At 37.5% G+C, this 21,194-nt stretch overlaps 2 protein-coding genes across 2 annotated transcripts; one reads left to right on the forward strand and one right to left on the reverse strand.

Moving 5' to 3' along the window:
- The first annotated feature begins 13,208 nt into the window (after positions 1 to 13,208).
- LOC107589613 (complement component C1q receptor-like) lies at positions 13,209 to 14,773 on the forward strand. The gene has a single exon (XM_016278108.1). The coding sequence runs from the start codon at positions 13,217 to 13,219 to the stop codon at positions 14,354 to 14,356; it is 1,140 nt and encodes a 379-aa protein (XP_016133594.1). The 5' UTR covers positions 13,209 to 13,216; the 3' UTR covers positions 14,357 to 14,773.
- Positions 14,774 to 15,717: 944 nt separating this feature from the next.
- On the reverse strand, positions 15,718 to 17,515 carry LOC107589612 (somatostatin receptor type 1-like). Its single transcript, XM_016278107.1, has one exon. It carries the CDS (start codon positions 17,513 to 17,515, stop codon positions 16,301 to 16,303), a length of 1,215 nt encoding a protein of 404 aa, XP_016133593.1. The 3' UTR covers positions 15,718 to 16,300.
- Between the last annotated feature and the right edge of the window lie 3,679 nt (positions 17,516 to 21,194).

Here is a 21,194-nt window from a genome sequence, read left to right on the forward strand (position 1 = left end):
ATATCGGATCAGCTTTCCAGCGCTGGAGAGAACTCAAGGAGCGGAAGGCCTGCGATCGGACGCCGAGGTTGCTTTGTTTCTTCTCGATAGCTGAGTAACACCGTGTCTGCGCCGCAGCAGCTAAAGTCTGTCTAGTACACTGGACGCGACAAAGCGACCGCTGAAAATCATTTGAAATTTGTGTCAATACATCATGAATAGAACGCAGCAGCAGTTTTCTGTCGGAAATTTGTAGTGTCGTGCCGCGCCGCATCCAGTGTAGACCATAGATGTGTATATATATCTGTGGTGTAGACAGCATCACTGATTATAATGAGTTCTATAGTATTTTGTCGCGCAGCGCCACTCGCGTCCGGTGTAGACATGGTGTAACATTGGTTTTTCTTTGTTTCACAGAACTAATCGTTGCCTGGGTTGCGTACGTATGTGTGGGGCGGAGCTATCAAAATAGGGGCGAGACCCTTTTGGGGTGGGGGTATGTTTGTTTCGGTGATTTCAGATGTCAACATTGGCTACCAGAAATCGCTTACCCCACGTTTTTCTCTAACAATTTGCACTTTTTCGCACTCAATTCGGAGTTTTCAGAGAATTTTGCGATTTCTGACTTTTTTCTCACAATTCTAAGTTTACATCTTGCAATTATGTTTTTGTTTCCGCCGCTGAAATAAAAATAAAAAAGGTATTTCCATCTTTTTTTCTCCAGCAATTATGAGTTTTTATTTTGCGACTTTGTTTTTTCTCAGATTTTATCAGAAACAAAGTCAGAATTGGAAAATATAAACTCTGATATAAATACAAATTCTGACTTTTATCTCACAGTTCCAAAGTTTACATCACGCAATTCTGTTTTTTATTTCCACCAAAAATAAAAAATAAAAAGGGTATTTGCAACTTTTTCTCTCAATTATTTTTTCTTGCAATTGCGAGTTTATATCTCGCTATTCTGACTTCATATCGAGTAACTTTGCCTTTTTTTCTCAGAATTGGACTCTGTTTAACGGTTAAAGGGGTCATATGATGCTTTTTTAAAGATCATTATTTTGTGTATTTGGTGTAACAGAATATGTTGACATGCTTTAATGTTCAAAAAACACACAAATACTGTAATACTGTACATTATTGTAGGTCCTCTATGCCCCGCCTCTCTCAAACGCTTTGTTTTCTACAAAGTCCCTCAAGCGCAGTAGCGCAGTCTGCTCTGATTGGCCAGCTGACCCAGTGCATTGTGATTGGCCGAACACCGCAAGCACTCGTCGGAAATGTAACGCCCCTTACCATAATCGCGAGCTTCATCTTTCAAAATAAATGTAAAGGCAGAGCCCGAAAGGGGAACAGAGTCGCGTGACAGACACAGTGATGAAGCTGGTATGTGTTTGCAGTACACAAGCCACGGTTAAGACCGTGAAGGCCAAATAAAGCTCTTCTGCTTTCGCCTAGAAACACACAGCGTCTCCCTGACATGCTGCTTCAACACTAACTGCGGTTACTGAAACCACACCTTCTTTCTTTGCGTGCACATTTGGGTGCATTATGCAAATATTTCCACATAGTGACCTAGATATGTGGGGGCGTGTTAGAACGAGCCGTTTTAGGGGGGCGTGGCAGAGTCTTAACTTTGATAAAGAATATCTCTTTGGTTTTGAGACTTTAGTCTTTGCAACTTCAGGGATCTCATCTATGCACAATCAGCTTATAACACTCCAAAGAGAAAGGAAATCTTGAAATCGCATCATATGACCCCTTTAATACTTTTTATTATTACCATTTTCCTCTTCTGTTCTTTTGTTTGACGTGTCATCTGCTGACTGAACACAAATACAAATGTTTCATGCCCAAGGGTGCACAAAAACCGACAGATCAAAGCAAACTTTATAATGAAATGTTCCCATCAGTCACTTTTAACCTGCCATTTACACATTATTTAAAACATCCTCATCCTTTCATGAGTCTGAATACATATTTTTCCCTAGAAACCTTTCCAGCCGGTAACAATGACTGGCAAGTTAAACACAAAGACTTAGAGGTTTTAGACTATAATACTGACATTTTACAGAAGACATTAGTATTGAAAATATGTTTTCAAGGTTTCCTTGCAGAGTTAAACTATTCAGTGCTTTGATTATTCCTAAAAAAATTATATTTTTTAAAATGCATTATTTGTTTCCAATAAAATGCATCTCTTTAATTTGGGGAATGTGATGTTTGGGGAACTGTACACTATAAAAATGAGTAAATAACTAAATAAAATAAGGATTAATTTCACAATAAATGCAATGATAATTGCGTTTCTTTGTAATTATTTGTGAAATTTACTAGCAGTTTCATACAGGCCATTTTTCCAGTGCATGTAAAAACGCTCTCAAAGTAAAATTAGTAATCATCTTTCAAAAGGCAATGAGAGAAATAAACATCTCAATACTTTTATTATTGCAGTTTTTGAAATTCATTTCCGCTTTGACCCACATCCTCCAATGAAACCAGGAAATATTCTGGGGCAATAAATTGCAACGTGATGGGATTTTGAAGGAGGATGTTAATCAAAGTAAATATCAAGATTCTGTGCTCTGATAATGGTTTATAGCGCTACTCCATCATCTCTTCTAGCCTTCTGTTCACCTAGCAAACACTGACTCAGAGGGAAGTAGTAAGGCACTGATCTTTAATTAAAAATCCAGTCTTAATCCTAATGGAGTTGAGATGCTATAAATAGCAGCGTTTCGAAACTGCCGTCTTTTGCCGTCTTGCTCTTTTCGGTTAGAAGTCAGCAACATGGCAGTGGAGTTCCCGTTGCATTAAGTGGAAATCCCCATGGGCTTAAACACTTTTCCTGTGGCCCTCTAACATGCAAGCGTCAGGATTTGTAGAAGCTCAGATCTGTTATCTTTTACGCTGTAATTACAGATGCAATTTGCAAAGAGGAGAAACAGTTTCTTTGGATGAGCAGAACGATCTACACCCTGGTCGGGGTCAGGAAATTTCCTGCTTCCCTCAAATATGAAAACAATCAGCACGACCTGAACGTGAGCCTCACAGTTGTGGAACAAAGTGCCATACGCGATCGTCAAAACACATTCTGGCGCAGAAACAAATCACCACTTACTGAGAGAAGACACAGACTTCAGAGAGAAAACAACAAATTGAAGCCACAAACCTCTGTGGGAAAGATGTCAGGGAACAGTGTTTTAACTGGCTCGTGAATTATCCCCAGATATTGTATCAAATCTCCTACAATCCATTTAGAGCAGGCCAGCTGTTGGTCTGTCTGCATGAGGAAACAAAGTGAAATTATCTCTGCTTGAACCATCCACTTTCATTTTTCCTTTTCTCTTTGAATTACACACTTAAACACACTGAAATTCACTGCAATTGATTGCAGATTACTGGTTAAAGGCCCATTCACAGCTTAGTCAGGTTACCACCATATTAAAATTTTGACAGGAAGGAAATCGAGTGCGTTAATGGATTGTACTGTTCAACAACATACCGAATGTTCTGCTAACGAAATTCTTACCGAAAAAACATTCAGTAGACAAAAACTCCAAAAAACAGTTTTGAGAGTGCTTGCAAGCGACAGGAAGTAAGTGCGCAAGACTGTCCCAGGTCTTAAAAACACCAAAGTTCAGTGCCCTTAACACACTAAGGGCCCTAATCATACACCCGGCGCAATGCGGCGCAAGGCGCAGCACAAGTATTTTTGCTAGTTTCAGCCCGACGCAGTTGTCATTTTCACATCCTGCGCCGAGTTGTTTAAATAGCAAATACATTTGCGCCCATTTGTGCGCCCATGGGCGTGCTTATCTAAAAAAGAGGTGTGTTCAGGCGCATTGTTGGCGCATTGCTATTTTGAGGAACTGAAAATAGACTGCACCATTGACCAACAAAAACTTGGTCTAAAGTGTGGCGCAATATTATTAAAACTATTTCAGTTGCCTCAAAATAGCAACAGTGCAAGCAATGGCCTAAACACACCTCATTTTCAGACCAGCACGCCCATGGGCGCACAAATTAGCGCAAATGCATTTGCTATTTAAACAACGAGACAGAGGACTTGAAAATGACAACTGCGTCTGACTGAAACTAGCAAAAAACACTTGCGTTGCTCCTGGTGCCGCATTGCGCCCGGTGTATGATAGGGCTCTATAAGTGTGTCCCATCAGGTAATGAAAGGTTCTACACACATTGTGGTCTTCATGATCACTTGAACACTTGGGCCAAATAAAGGAAATACGTCATATAAGTAGTCAACCCTTGTTAATCAGCTATCATTTCACACTGATTTTAGGAATAAATTATGGGTAGGGTTAGGTTTAGGGGTAGGGATTGGGTTAAGTCTATATTTTTGGACAGTTATGTTGATCCAGGAACATGTCTTACTTGGCAAAAGCATGGCGACCAGTCTGTTCATATGCACTCTGCTTATAAAAAAAGGCTTGACAACCAAAGTCTATAATCGAGGTGACAAAATTCAGGGTCACAGCTGAATTTTGAGAGTGATTTTGGTTACGTGCTGATGAACTGAACCTCAATTGGCAACTGGTTGTCAGTGTAATTGACGGGAATCACAGAAGCATGGTCTTTGCTGTCAATCACTGAAACTAGTGTCAATGTGTTGCTGTCAATCAGGGTTTTCAACCTCTCTTGCTTCATGGAAAAAGAAGAAGAGAGAGACCTCAGAGGTTTTAAACATCGAGATTGAAAAAAATTAAATCTTTAAATCCATAAAATGATGCTTCACCTAAAAATTAACATGAAGATGCCATCATTTATGAAAAATAAAATGTCTTAAGTCAATTCAAAGCTGTATGATTTTCCTTCTCCTGAAAAATACAAAACAATTTTTAAAAATGTCTCAGTGAGCTAACTTTCTTCCAAAAATAAATAAATAAAAGGAAGGAAGGAAATTAAAGGAAAGGAAAAATATCATACAGCTTTGGAACGACATGATGGTGAGAAAATGATGACAACATTTTCATTTCTTGGGTGAACAATTAGGCCTACTTTAAAGATGCAATACAAAGTGTTGATGTTTACTATCGTTATCTGTCAGAAATATTGGTGAAGGCAATCACAAGTTAGAAATTGGGAATAACTTTAGTTACCTGTCCATACAGAGAGTATTCAGTCCACTTGTGTGTGATATTTTATGTACCAGACAATGTGGTCGGCAATCCCAAACACTTTTGTGAGAATAAGGATGCTCCTCAGGAGCCAAGAAACTCCTATAAACTCAACACAAACCTTTATAACGACAAATGAGACCGTCATCTCTAGTCACGATTACTACTCACTGAGTCCTACCACAGCACGGCTGGAGTGTGTTTGCTCTAATTACATGCAATACAAACTATTCCACAAGCTCTGGTGACTATGTATCTGTTTACTCTACGCTTGCCTCTCTTGTGGTGGGGTCAGTAAATGTCACCATATTTTATTCATGTGTTATGAGAATATGAACTGACAGTGTGTTCTCCTATTAGCTTGGATATTGTATTAATTAACTCAGACAGACCGAGACTCATTCAAGTCTTCTCAGACATGCGACTGGACGCTGTGACTTCTGCAAGCTCCTGAGGAGCCAATTACAGGGTCATTTCAAACATAATAAAGAATAAATGAGTGGTGATTAGCTATTCTACACTGAAATGAAATATCAGTGCCTGTTTACTTCTGATATTCAAATCAAATATTGATGGATGTGAAAAATAAAACAGACTAATGCTTCAACTTAAGAGTTCAAGATGGACTCTTCACAAAGCCAGTAAGAACGTTTAGTAACACTTTAGAGAAAACTATTCATTAGTTTTTTATTAGCATGCATACTACTAGCATATTGGCTGTTTATTAGTACTTATAAAGCACATATTAATGCCTTCTGAATGACCATATTCTAGATCCCTTAAAGTAACACTCCACTATTTTTGAAAACAGGCTCATTTCCCAACTCCCCTAGAGTTAAACAGTTGAGTTTTACCGTTTTCGAATCCATTCAGCCGATCTCCGGGTCTGGCGGTAGCACTTTTAGCTGTAGCTTAGCATAGATCATTGAATCTGATTAGACCGTTAGCATCTCGCTCAAAAATGACCAAAGATTTTTATGTTTTTCCTATTTAAAACTTGACTCTTCTGTAGTTTCATCGTGTACTAAGACCGACAGAAAATGAAAAGTTGCGATTTTCTAGGCCAATATGGCTAGGAAATATACTCTCATTCCGGTGTAATAATCAAGGAACTTTGCTGCCGTACCATGGGTGCAGCAGGTGCAATGATATTACCCAGCGCCTGAAAATAGGCTTATTGGAAGTTACCTAGCTGGGGACTATTTTCATGCACTGCGTAATATCACTGCGCCTGCTGCAAAAAACTCTTTGGTCATTTTTGAGCGAGATGCTAACGGTCTAATCAGATTCAATGATCTATGCTAAGCTACAGCTAAAAGTGCTACCGCCAGACCCGGAGATCGGCTGAATGGATTCGAAAACGGTAAAACTCAACTGTTTAACTCTAGGGGAGTTGGGAAATGAGACTATTTTCAAAAATAATGGAGTGTTCCTTTAACCCTATCCAACACCTAAACATAAATACTACGACAGCTACCTTACTGTCAATAAGCAGCAAATTAGGAGTTTATTGAAGGAAAACTCATTTGATAGTGAATATGTGTTCCCCAATCTAGTGTGTTACTGAAGTGTTTTAGTAATTCAAGTATATTACTGCTTTGAGATTAACCACTGAAAAGGAATATGAAGCAACAATCTCATGCTATATTTTGATTTACAGGCTTATAGAATATACAAAAAAAAACATAAAATAATAAAATGGGATGAAATAAAAAGTAATACAAAATTCAATATTCAATTTATATTACATAAAAATAAATGAATACATAAATCTGAATGTTGAATAAATAAATAAACAATTGAATAGAAAAATAAATAATAAAAAAAAATGAAATATGACCAAAATAAATAAATAATAATAAAAATAAGATTTGAAAGCATAGAATAGAACAGAATAGAATGTTTTCTACTTAGATTGGGGAATTTTTGGAGTTCATATTGAGATCTTTTTGACTTAACGGCAGACTTCATATCTACGCAAACCTGAGAACAGTTTGAGACGTTACAAATCCCTCGAGAAGACACACACATATAGACCTTTATTTTCTACTTTTTATTTTATGTAATCTCAGAGAAGCATCTCATTTGTGATTTTTCTTACCTATAGATGCCTGTATCTCGTTGTGGAGCTCTTGGAAATGTCAGGTTTTTCTCCAGTCTAAGTAGAAAACAGTCAAATGCAAGGCCGCTCAACTGATCAAACACCAAACCTGGGAGAGGCTTTCAGTGGATGTATAATGAGAACACAGGGATTTGCTTTGACTCATCAACATCTATCAAGTGTTTCATCAGAGAAGGATTAAGGTGAATCGTGATACACAACGTTAGATGGCTTGCTTTTGATTTCCAGCTTTAGAAGAAAGCAAGGCACATCTTTATCTTGGTCTGCATCTGCCTACTTGTTTTATGGGTCCATGTGAAAGACTGTGTTTATCCAGTGGGAATATTAATCCTGTGGGGATGTTTAATGTAGTTTCTTTAAGCCACTGTAGCTTAGCATAGATCATTGAATCTGATTAGACCGTTAGCATCTCACTCAAGAATGACCAAAGAGTTTCTATATTTTTCCTATTTAAAATTTGACTCTTCTGTAGTTACATCGTGTACTAAGACCGACAGAAAATGAAAAGTTGCGATTTTCTAGGCCAATATGGCTAGGAAATATACTCTCATTCCGGTGTAATAATCAAGGAACTTTGCTGCCGTACCATGGGTGCAGCAGGTGCAATGATATTACCCAGCGCCTGAAAATAGGCTTATTGGAAGTTACCTAGCTGGGGACTATTTTCATGCACTGCGTAATATCACTGCGCCTGCTGCAAAAAACTCTTTGGTCATTTTTGAGCGAGATGCTAACGGTCTAATCAGATTCAATGATCTATGCTAAGCTACAGCTAAAAGTGCTACCGCCAGACCCGGAGATCGGCTGAATGGATTCGAAAACGGTAAAACTCAACTGTTTAACTCTAGGGGAGTTGGGAAATGAGACTATTTTCAAAAATAATGGAGTGTTCCTTTAACCCTATCCAACACCTAAACATAAATACTACGACAGCTACCTTACTGTCAATAAGCAGCAAATTAGGAGTTTATTGAAGGAAAACTCATTTGATAGTGAATATGTGTTCCCCAATCTAGTGTGTTACTGAAGTGTTTTAGTAATTCAAGTATATTACTGCTTTGAGATTAACCACTGAAAAGGAATATGAAGCAACAATCTCATGCTATATTTTGATTTACAGGCTTATAGAATATACAAAAAAAAACATAAAATAATAAAATGGGATGAAATAAAAAGTAATACAAAATTCAATATTCAATTTATATTACATAAAAATAAATGAATACATAAATCTGAATGTTGAATAAATAAATAAACAATTGAATAGAAAAATAAATAATAAAAAAAAATGAAATATGACCAAAATAAATAAATAATAATAAAAATAAGATTTGAAAGCATAGAATAGAACAGAATAGAATGTTTTCTACTTAGATTGGGGAATTTTTGGAGTTCATATTGAGATCTTTTTGACTTAACGGCAGACTTCATATCTACGCAAACCTGAGAACAGTTTGAGACGTTACAAATCCCTCGAGAAGACACACACATATAGACCTTTATTTTCTACTTTTTATTTTATGTAATCTCAGAGAAGCATCTCATTTGTGATTTTTCTTACCTATAGATGCCTGTATCTCGTTGTGGAGCTCTTGGAAATGTCAGGTTTTTCTCCAGTCTAAGTAGAAAACAGTCAAATGCAAGGCCGCTCAACTGATCAAACACCAAACCTGGGAGAGGCTTTCAGTGGATGTATAATGAGAACACAGGGATTTGCTTTGACTCATCAACATCTATCAAGTGTTTCATCAGAGAAGGATTAAGGTGAATCGTGATACACAACGTTAGATGGCTTGCTTTTGATTTCCAGCTTTAGAAGAAAGCAAGGCACATCTTTATCTTGGTCTGCATCTGCCTACTTGTTTTATGGGTCCATGTGAAAGACTGTGTTTATCCAGTGGGAATATTAATCCTGTGGGGATGTTTAATGTAGTTACTTTAAGCCATTTTGTCAATTTTAAATGGCTGTTTTTGAATCGTGAAAGAAACATGTTTGAGTGACAGCTCTAAATTGCCCAGTGATTAGTACTGCGCTGTACTGGCTTCCTCAGATGCCCCGTCTAACTTATAAAGCTACCTGTAAAAGCTTTTGACATTCAAAATCAAAGTGGTTAAATTAATTTTAAAGAAAATTTATTAGTCAGTCCATTAGGAGTGCTGCGATTGTTTAATTGCTTAAATGAAAGTGAATTGCTAGATTTAAAGTGTCTCACATTAATGCCTCACATTTTGGTGCACGCAGGCCGTGATGTGTAAGATTTGAATTGTACTCTATGCAAGTACATTTGGAAATGTGTCAGAATTAATAACGCACCACTTTTTTTAGTCCTGCCATACAGGGCACTATATATAACTAGCATTAACACAGACTGTCTTCTTTTGCAGCCAGAGGTTTGTTACCACCCTAAAAACATACTTTAAATATGTAGAGTGCAACGGGGTGGCTTTGCAATGCGTTGGTCGTACTTGCTTGAAAGTATTGCGAGTATTGCAAGTAAAGAGTTTCTGGCTTTACTCTGAAGTCTTGGCCTGACATCGCACACATGCTAGTAGACAGCTTGTGTAAATGTGCAGTGACTAAACTGGCTCTTTTTCCTCCTACTACTGTTCTGTATTGTGTAACAGATTTTCTGTGAGAACACTGATCTAATTTTCACACAGAGCTGATACTGAGCCAATAAACATGATGACTCTTAAAGAGCCTTTGAAATCAAGAGCAATTCAGAATTATGCTCATTAAGCTACAATCTCATATTATTTTTTTATTTACAGGCTACAAAAATGACCAAATATGAGCATATAAAAAGTAATGATAGATGAGGTAGAATAAAGGTTTAATTAAAATTATGTTTTAATAATTAAATAAACAAACAAACACACTGTAATATAAATAAATAAATGTTTTTAGCCTTTCAAATCAAGTAATTCATTATGCTATATTTTGATTTATTTTTAAATATGAACATATAAAAAGTAAGATGGGGTTCAATGAAAGAATGTATTAAATTACCAAATTAATAAAACTGCATGTTTGGATAAATAAATAAATATTAAATTAAAAAAACATTTCAATGAAAGAAAGAAAGAAAGAAAGAAAAAGAAAGAATTAAAAAAAAAAATTCTACTTAGAATGGGGGAAAAACCTGTCATTCCCAAACCAGAATTTATGTTCCACAACAGGACACAGAGATCTGTAGGAGAGAAAAATTACAAAAAGCTTACTTTAATATCTCAACTGCTTCTCCTAGACAGCAATGAGAATAAATGGAGACTTTTGTAGTTTTGGTCTGACATTGTACACATAGTAGACAAAATATGAGCATATAAAAAGTAATGATAGATGAGGTAGAATAAAGGTTTAATTAAAATTATGTTTTAATAATTAAATAAACAAACAAACACACTGTAATATAAATAAATAAATGTTTTTAGCCTTTCAAATCAAGTAATTCATTATGCTATATTTTGATTTATTTTTAAATATGAACATATAAAAAGTAAGATGGGGTTCAATGAAAGAATGTATTAAATTACCAAATTAATAAAACTGCATGTTTGGATAAATAAATAAATATTAAATTAAAAAAACATTTCAATGAAAGAAAGAAAGAAAGAAAGAAAGAAAGAAAAAGAAAGAATTTAAAAAAAAAATTCTACTTAGAATGGGGAAAAAACCTGTCATTCCCAAACCAGAATTTATGTTCCACAACAGGACACAGAGATCTGTAGGAGAGAAAAATTACAAAAAGCTTACTTTAATATCTCAACTGCTTCTCCTAGACAGCAATGAGAATAAATGGAGACTTTTGTAGTTTTGGTCTGACATTGTACACATAGTAGACTGGTTGTGTTTAAAATGTGCAATGTCTAAACCAGCGATTTTTCCATCCTACAACATGTCTCACACTGACATTTTTCCAAATATTACAGCATAATTCATGTGCTCGATTACATGTGTGTTGCTGGTGAGATGAAGGTTAAAACTACACACCTGGCCATTCAGTCCAAACAAGGTGCTTGTATTAGATGACGTAGGAGTCTGTTTCCTGCTCAAAAGACCAGCATGTTGTGTTTTTGGTGCTGGTCTACTTAACAGCAGGTTGACTAGCCTGACCAGCTGTTGCATGGTGGATCAGCACTGGCATGCTTACAATTTCATTGCAAGCTGTTGATGTCAGCTGGGTTGTTATGATGGAAGCTGTCTGGAGCTGATGAAGTTCAAGCTAATTTTTTTTTAAGTTGACAGTTTAACATTTCTTGGTATTCAATACTGCCATGGGCTGTATCTTTCAAACCTACTTCTAATTAAATCCTGACTCACTAGCTGTCTTCCTTCAAGATGTGCCGTAGGAGGAATTCAGTACTAGAGCATGTGAAATTTTTTATAAATACACACGTACCACCTATGAAATAACAGTGTTGTATTGTGTAACACATTTTCTGAGAACATTGTTAAACTGAGACTAAGATTAAAAAAGGTGTGTGCGTGCGTGTGTGTATATATATTATTTTAGTTATTATATTTACTTTTTTATTTCATTATAAATTTGAATTTATTTATTTATTTTTAATTTGAGTAATTAATTAATTCTAATAACAAATTAGCAAGTAACATAAAATGTATAGATATGAAATATACTACTTGAAATATATATTGTATAATTTTATTACAATATTTAATTATAATTACAAATTAGAACATATAGAAAGTGAGTATATTTATTATATTCATATATACAATTATTGTTATTATTCGATTTGATTTCTTCGATATTGATTTTTTAAATGTATATTATTTATTAATTTTACATGTATATGTGTGCTTGTGTGTCAGTTTAATTTTATTATTATTTATTTTTTAAATGATAAAAGCTGAAATTAAATTTAAAGGATTTAAAAAGTCAATCTAAAATGTTGCTGACTTGTCCTTAGTGGATTTAAGGACATTGCTATGTTGTTAGGGCGTTGCTAGGGTGTTTTTATGGGAGGTTGGTGGGTGGAATGATTAGTAAAAATGTTCACTTAGAAAAGAAAGAGCATACCTCTCCTTTAAAGGCTGGTTTGATTGTAAACTGTTGGCTCACAAAATGGCAAAGTTCTCCCAAAACATCTGTATTACCTTCACTTCAACTTCTTGTTCTTTGATCTTTCTTGGCATACTGGTAACTCCTTTTCCTATTACCCATAATTCCATTTCCTGTCCTCATTCCCCACCCCCTGACTCTCCAGACTGTAGAACATAAAATCAAATGCTCCCGCAACCTCACTTCCTGACATTCATTGACATTTCCTCCAGGAAGCATCTGCTGGTCCCTAATGAAGCGGCCTGTCAGAAGGACAGAATAATACTGTTAGTCATGGGGCATTCAACACTGCATTAGTCCCATGTGAGCCCTTGAAAACCCACACTGATGTCAATCAACACGCATTCAAATCTGACAGTGTTGAGTGTGACATGTAAACAGAGGTATAGAACTACTGTAAAATGCATTCCCAAATGCAATGTTTTCCCACAGTTTGTTTTGTCAAAGAATCCTGTTACAGATACAATGAGCAAGTAAAATAAATGGGAAAAAGTCCTTGTCCAATGTTACACATATCTTTATGAGGGGATGCTAGGCTAGGCAGTTATGATGTTCCCAAGGTATTGAAACCTAAAACCTTCAAGGAGGTAATGGGTGTGGATCCACGATTGGATTTAATGGATCCTGTGCCAAGGAACATAGGTTTTTCCCATCAGTTTGAGCTCATCTATCAATCTGCTGTAGGAGTTTGCGTATTATGCGAGCATTAGTTTCACCAGCAACTGATTTTGATCATAGTTGTGATTGTTTTGCTTCGGCAGCACCACCACCCAAGAGGAAGTGAACGGCTGTGTCAAGGCTGAACAGATTTCCTGTGCTTGTTGTCTTGGGAGGACCTCACAGGGCAGCTAAGAAAGCAGACAGTTTCATTTAGTTCCAGTCAGCGTGCCGACATGGAGCTCTGGACGGGATTATATCTTGTGAGTCTCCTCAACATGGCACGTTGTTTGCCTGAATCGTCCTACACTGTTCATTTGAACAAACTCTCATTCGAACATGCTCAGAGTTATTGCAAACCAGGAAGTTTCCTGACCAACATTCCAAATGAGAAGGAAATGGCGAAGATTCTGAAAACAATCTGGGATGTGAATAGCAAAACCGCCACGTCATTTTGGATTGGATTGAAGAAGGATAAAGGCATCTGTGTTGAACAGCATTTGCCTCTTAAAGGATTCTACTGGACGGTGGGCAGCAGCACTCAATCTGACGTTAAAACCTGGAAAACCGAACCTTCAAATACTTGCGCAAATCTTCGCTGTGGGCTGCTTTCAGTGGAACACATTGACTCTGGTACAAAAAGCAATGGGTTTGTGGATGCTGCCTGCAAACAGGAACATCCTTTCATTTGCAAACGAAACATCAAGCTGGCATGTCCTCGACCAGAAATACTCAACACACATGACATGATTGAGCCAATAAATGATCCGTATACACGTCAGATTGTTTGCCGTTCTGGTGCCAGGTTCAATCTGACATGCTCCAAAGATCTAGTTTGGAATCTGGTCGGCAACGAAAACATGAATATATCTCAACTCTGCCTAGAGTGCAGAAAAGGTTACAGGAAGGATGCGTCCGGAAACTGTGTGGATGTAAACGAATGTGAAGAATCGAATCCATGTGAGCACAAATGCCTGAACACAGTAGGCTCCTACAAATGTCTATGTTCATACAGTGACAATGGCATTTGTAATGGACCATCAAAGCCGCCCACCACCAATCTGAAAAACAATGAATATTCAAACATAAACAGGGGCAAATCTGGGCTAACTCAGCCTACGTCTCTGCCTGATGATGAAGTCAGAATGAATGAGACAGTCATACGCATCGAGGAGAGCGCTGGAGACATTTCAAATATCGTAGTACATGTGATTATAGCTCTGTTGATTTTCATAGTGCTGCTGGTGATTGTGGCAGCCATCGTGAAAGGCTGCCTGAGCAGGAGATCCATAAAACTGACCCGGAGGAAGGCGGAGGATGTGGCTCTGAATGGATCCAGCTCCATGGAGAAGGTGAATGAAAAAGAGGAAACCTAAGTGGGAGAGACTGAGCAAATGTAAGATAATTCAATGTGACACATGCAGGCTACAGAGGGTGCTTTTTGCAAGATATTCTTCTCTCAGAACATTTGGGTGTGAGTTCTGGAGTCACAAGAGTGCTGTGTAATTACTGCCTTTGAATTTCATTTGCCATTCCGTCTCACAGTTGAAATCAGGGTCTTTATGCCAATGTGGATTTGGAAATCCTATCTAGGTCACATCGACGGTAATTCGATTTTGTTTTTGTTTACTCTTTCATAGCTGATATTTAAATGCACCTATGTGGAGATGTAAGAACTGTTGAAGATATTATGTTAATACTGCCTTTGGATGTGTTTTCTAATTATATATTTATGCTATGTTTCACAAGTTTTAAACGTGTCTTTTTAACTGAAGAATAAGAATAAAGAAAGACGGGTGTTTAAACTGCTGTACGCCGTGGTCGTTTCTTTAAGTACCACACGTAAATGTTTTTATTACCTGACAGATATCGCTGAAATTGGTGTCCTGAGAGATTATACTTGTTTCTGGAACTGCTTGTAAACAGCAAAAAGAAGAATCTGACCACTGACGCGTGGCTGGTGTGAGTTTAGTCAGGTTTTATTGTGCAGTTCCGTTTGGTGCCGCTTGAGGCGCTGAAATCACTTACAGCTGTTTTAAAGGTGCGCTCAGTCATTTTTGTTTATAGGATTCTGGCCGATATGGCAGTAGACTTGAACTAATACTAATAATTATCAGTGTGATTGCAGTATCACGCAGATGTATTTTTAAATCATTTCAAATATATCATTTATTAACATATAGTAATATATATATTTTTTTAAAGTGCACCTTTAATAAAGAAAATAGAGTACGATTTAAGTATACATTTCACCTTTTGTCTAAAATGGGATCATGTCATAGTCTGTGAGTTTTTTTGTTGTTGTTGATAATATTTCACAATTAAAAAGTACATAATACATAAATTATAATCATGAATGAATAAATAAACACATTGCGGGTGAAAAAAATTACACTAAGGATAGCCATAAATCAGCTTTGTATTAGACATATTCCCTGCAGCAGCATAAACAGAAGTACAGCAGTCAATGGAAACGTTTCTCACAGGCTTCAGGTCAGATTTGATATCTCACCTTTACTATTAGGATTAGGTTTACAATCAAACACCTAACATTTAGGCTTCAGAACCGTCTTTTATAATTATTACAATATTTTCACTTGAAATATAATTGAAATTCAACCTGTGCCATGTAAAAGTGCAGACTCAAACATTTGCTTTGTTTTTGCATTTTTTAAAAAGAAATGTAACATTAAATGTTAAAAAAAAAACTTCACTGACTAACATTGACAGAATCTACTCAAAACTTATGACTACTGCTGTGATGTAACATTTGCATACTGCACTGCGATTGGTCTTCTTTCTTGCATATATTTGCATACTTAATTTAGATGACTGTTTTGACAAGGCAAGGTGGTTCTGATTTCATTTCTGTACACAGAACCAAAACATAAAAACCGAAAACTGTAACACTATTTGATCCAGCTTTGCAAGCACTGCAAGCTTCCTTCGTAAAATACAAATCTAGTTTTACCACATAATGCACTGAGAGTGAATGGTTTCCCATTATTCCATTTCAAAATAAACAACCATTTGGCTGTGGATATTTCTTTTTTTTATCTGATCCAACGTCACACATTTTACCCATACACACTTTATAATAACTTTCATTAATAAGCCATTCAAAGCATTATATAAGCATAAAAAGTTCATGCACATTCATATAGGCAAAATTGCACATTAACTTTAGATTAAGCATTATGTAATCTAATAATGGCATTAACGAAAGTTATTACGAAGTCTTACCAATACATCTCAACAAAAAACACATACTGCAATGACAACAGATAACAAAACAAGTCTTTATGCTGTAATACCGAGTCCTACAGCGTTGTAGTTCTAGATGTGCAGGTGCCATTCCTGTACGTGCTGCCCGACTCCAGATTGTCCGGCTGAAAGTCATCCACACTGTATCCTCGACTCTTCAGAGCCGTGGCATAGTAATCTATGGGTTCCTCCGTGGCGTTATCCCACCACCGGAGGCATAAAATCCTCTGGAAGGAGCGTCTGAAGTTATCCGACAGGAATCCGTACAGGATGGGGTTGGCACAGCTGTTGGCATATCCCAAAATCACAGCCAGCTGACTGAGGGTGGCATTGTGCTGCTGGACGAACACGCTAATCAGCTGCACGATGTGAAAAGGCATCCAGCAGATCACAAACACCGTCACCACCATCATCACCATCAGCGTGATCTTCCTCTCGGACTTTTTGCGCTGCTGCCAGCCAGCTTTCAACGCGACCACCCGCATCTTCACTATGATGAGGATGTAGCACATGCAGATGGCAATGACAGGGAAGAGAAAGCCCATCAGAAAGGCGTAGATCACAAAAACAGCCATCCACCGACGCTCGGGCTCAGGCATCTGCATGTTGCAAGCCACCGATCCGTCAGAGTTGGGTGCAGTGGTGGAGAAGATGATGATGGGTAGGATGACGAGGATGGAGAACATCCAGACTCCTAAGTTGACCATTTTGGCGATGGTGGGTCTTCGGTAGCGAGCTGCTTTGATGGGATGCACCACGGAGATGTAGCGATCGATACTCAACACAGTCAGACAATAGATGCTGGTGAACATGTTAATGGCATCAACACTTAAAACCAATCGACACAGGAGAGAACCAAAGGGCCAGTGGTGAAGTAAAGAAGAGGTGACTAAGAAAGGCACACTCAACATGAGCAACTCATCCGCGATCGCCAAGTTCAAGATGTAGATGTTCGTCGCAGTTTTCATCTTCGCATACCTGAAGATCACATAAATCACCATCGAGTTCCCACAGAGTCCCACCAGACAGACTACGGAATAGATGAAGGAGATGAAGATCGCGCTGCTGCCGTGAGAAACCCCGTTATGCGTCTCGTTGCTGGAGAAGTTTAACAGATAGAAACCATCCTCCAGGTACTTGAAGGTGTCGTTGGGCACCATTCCGACACTGTTTTGACCCTTTCTATGGATTTTATAAATTAGAAGATGCGCGCATTGATGCTGCGAGACTCCGGAAGGCGCATCCCGACGCTGCGGCGGTTTCAGCACCATGGACAGTTACTCCACATGCATCACATTCACAGACGTCACACGTGCAACACGACGCCATCGGCTCCTAATGGTTTTGTGAGCGTGTCTGAGAAACAAAAATAGTTTCTTGACGGCATCTAGACCTTCATTTCAATGTCAAAACACATAAAAAAATGTCGATATCAAATAAAGCAATACATACAATGTTTCGTCTTTCTTGTTGCCTAAGTTAACTTAAAACAACACTCAGACCGCTGCGGCGGTTTCAGCACCATGGACAGTTACTCCACATCCACATGCATCACATTCACAGACGTCACACGTGCAACACGACGCCATCGGCTCCTAATGGTTTTGTGAGCGTGTCTGAGAAACAAAAATAGTTTCTTGACGGCATCTAGACCTTCATTTCAATGTCAAAACACATAAAAAAAAGTCGATATCAAATAAAGCAATACATACAATGTTTCGTCTTTCTTGTTGCCTAAGTTAACTTAAAACAACACTCAGATAGCTTGATATTTTTTTATTAGAAAGCTATATTTGTAACATATTAGTAACTTTTGCTCTTTTTTGTTGTTGCTCTTTTTGCTTTGAATTTTAGACACCACCATCTTCTAATGACATCAACATCCTCAAAATTGTCACAGGGCTGTTTAGAGCACCCTAGAAATAACTGTGTTTAATTAACATTGTAAATGATAATATTCATTAGAAACCAAACCTATGCTCTTGCAATGAGTTGCATGCAGTCACACAGACTAGAGTACATGCTAAACAGGTAGGCTTAGTTTCCACACACAGCTGAGTTTAAAATTCATAGCTTTTCTTCATGCCCTTTCCCTCTAAAACTGAATAAAATATGTTGTTCATCCTAGACAAAGAAAGGGGTTTTACAAAAGGTCCACTGAACAAATGAAAAGCTCAGTATTTTGAATCTGGAGTCATTCAGTTGGCATCTTTTGTGACTGTTGCCATAGTCTTTATATAGTTTTCCTACACTGCACAATGCCTTATAATAACAACAAAGCACCAGTGAGTGTGAAGAGGAAGATTATCTGTGCTTATTTCTGGCACCACCTAGTGATGAATGCAAAGCTAAAGAAAATAATCCAACTTCAGTTAAAACAAATGCTGTTTTTAGGGGCTATATAGTTTAGTTAAAAATACCAGGTTTCTGATCCATACTACGTTTAGATGCATCGCCAAATGTGTGTAGATGAACCTTTTTATGCAAAACAACAACAAAACCAAACATTGTATAACTTTGGTTAGCTTAATTTTCACTATTTAACAATATAATTCACTTAATATGAATACAATTTTAGAAAATGAAAATCCAAAATATTTAGGTTAAACTCTCAGTCACTTCACTTATAAGGTTTTGCAGGACAGAGTACCAAATAAATAAGTAAATAGATAGACAGACAGACAGATAGACAGATAGATAGATAGATAGATAGACAGATAGTAAACACACGTGTATGGAGCATGTTGCATCTAGTTCAGTTGATCAAAAGCTCTGGATAAAACATTTACATTTATTCATTTAGCAGGTGCTTTTATCCAAAGTTACAACAAAACAATTTGTCATCCATTTAATGTGTAAGAAAATCTATAGCACAGTATGTAAGAGGAGACTACAGGTGCTGAGTTTTTGGTGGATGTTGCTTGAAAGTGTTTGAAAGATAAATTAAGTCTCAGACTAGGGACTTTTTGGGGGCATTTTTCTAATTAAATTTTGAAGAATTTCAGTATGTTGTAACATGCCCACAATATTCTATTCGTTTAACAAGACCTAAATTACCATTTCCCACCTGAAATAATTTTACCCTCTTCAGTCCCAAGCCAAGACACTCCATCTCAAAATGCTCACACCTTGAAAACAGGATATAAGAATAGCAAAAACCTGAAACTCTTTTGTCAGAATTTGAGTGATACCTAATTTTTTCTCACAGATGGAGACTTGTGTTGTCCTTGAAATGTAATGAGCCCAGTAAGAGCACAACATGTGAGGAGCAGATGGCTGTCTTCACACTCTTCTCTCTGAGACTCTCTCTCTCTCTCTCTCTCTCTCTCTGAACTGGAGAAGAGCCAGATCATTCAGCAGGTGTTTCTCTCTTTCCGTCTAGTTAAGACCAGTGTCTTTGCCTGGTGTCATATGAAGTGATCTGACTTCTTCAGGGCAAATATGATTTCAGACATCAGGTAGATACAGCTGTCTGGCTCTGGCTGTTAGGCTGCTTATTAAATTACATTAATTAGTAAGACATTTGATTTAATTTCAGTCAGTAAATTTATTGTTTCACAACCAAAATGTTTTATATTATTAAAAAATATAAAATTATTTATATTTTTATACATTTATAAAAACAATTATCTTTATTTTATTATTTATAAAAATAATTATCTTTAATGAATAAATATAGCAGTCTGGTTAGAGTCTGATCTAAACCCTAAGGGCCCTATCATACACCTGGCGCAATGCGGCGCAATTTTCCCATCCTGCGCCTCGATGTTTAAATAGCAAATGCATTTGCGCCCATGGGCGTGCTGGTCTAAAAAAGAGGTGTGTTCAGGCGCATTGTTGGCGCGTTGCTATTTTGAGGAACTGAAAATAGACTGCGCCATAGACCAACTCAAACCTGGTCTAAAGTCTGGCTTTGTTATTTAAAGAGCGCGTTAGTAATATGCGCCTATAGGCGGGTGCACAACGCGCGTACACTTTGCTTATTACACACACAGGGATGCAACTGGCTTTTAAAGGTGATGGGAGATGAGACTCGGATTGGTTTATTGTACATTACGCCCAAAAAACACCCATTACTCATTGAGAGAATAGGGACAACCCGTTTAGACCATGCGCCACGGGCTCGCCGACTGTTTTCTCGTCCTTAAACTAGCAAAAGTGGATTCGGACACTAAATAAAAAAGCAGAATCACCGAGTTGGAAAAAGGATCACCCCCTTGTGTCAGTATTTTGTTGAACCACCTTTTGCTTTCATTACAGTCTTTAGTCTGTTGGGATATGTCTCCGTCTCTACTAACGTTGCACATCTAGACTTTGCAATATTTGCCCACTCTTCTTTGCAGAACTACTCAAGTTCAGTTCAATTTGATGGTGAGCGTTTGTGGACTGCAGTCTTAAACACCCATTACTCATTGAGAGAATAGGGACAACCCGTTTAGACCATGCGCCACGGGCTCGCCGACTGTTTTCTCGTCCTTAAACTAGCAAAAGTGGATTCGGACACTAAATAAAAAAGCAGAATCACCGAGTTGGAAAAAGGATCACCCCCTTGTGTCAGTATTTTGTTGAACCACCTTTTGCTTTCATTACAGTCTTTAGTCTGTTGGGATATGTCTCCGTCTCTACTAACGTTGCACATCTAGACTTTGCAATATTTGCCCACTCTTCTTTGCAGAACTGCTCAAGTTCAGTTCAATTTGACGTTTGTGGACTACAGTCTTCATGTCATTCCACAGATTTTCAATTGGGTTTAAGTCTGGGCTCTGACTAGGCCATGGAAGGACATTCACCTTTTTCTCCTTCAATCACTGTGAGCTCAGTTTTGCTGTGTGTTTTGGGTCATTTTCATGTTGAAAGGTAAACCTTCTTCCCATTGACAATTTTCTGGCAGAGGGCAGCAGATTTTCCTCAAGAATTTGACAGTATTTTGCTCCATCCATGTTTCCTTCT

The sequence above is a fragment of the Sinocyclocheilus grahami genome, unplaced genomic scaffold (assembly GCF_001515645.1).
Source record: "Sinocyclocheilus grahami isolate Dianchi unplaced genomic scaffold, SAMN03320097.WGS_v1.1 scaffold118.1, whole genome shotgun sequence".
Classification (NCBI taxonomy): domain Eukaryota; kingdom Metazoa; phylum Chordata; class Actinopteri; order Cypriniformes; family Cyprinidae; genus Sinocyclocheilus; species Sinocyclocheilus grahami.

What these genes read in the sequence shown, in the direction of transcription:
- LOC107589613 (XM_016278108.1), top strand. Translation starts at nt 13,217, where the DNA reads ATGGAGCTCTGGACGGGATTATATCTTGTGAGTCTCCTCAACATGGCA.
- LOC107589612 (XM_016278107.1), bottom strand. Translation starts at nt 17,515, where the DNA reads ATGGTGCTGAAACCGCCGCAGCGTCGGGATGCGCCTTCCGGAGTCTCG.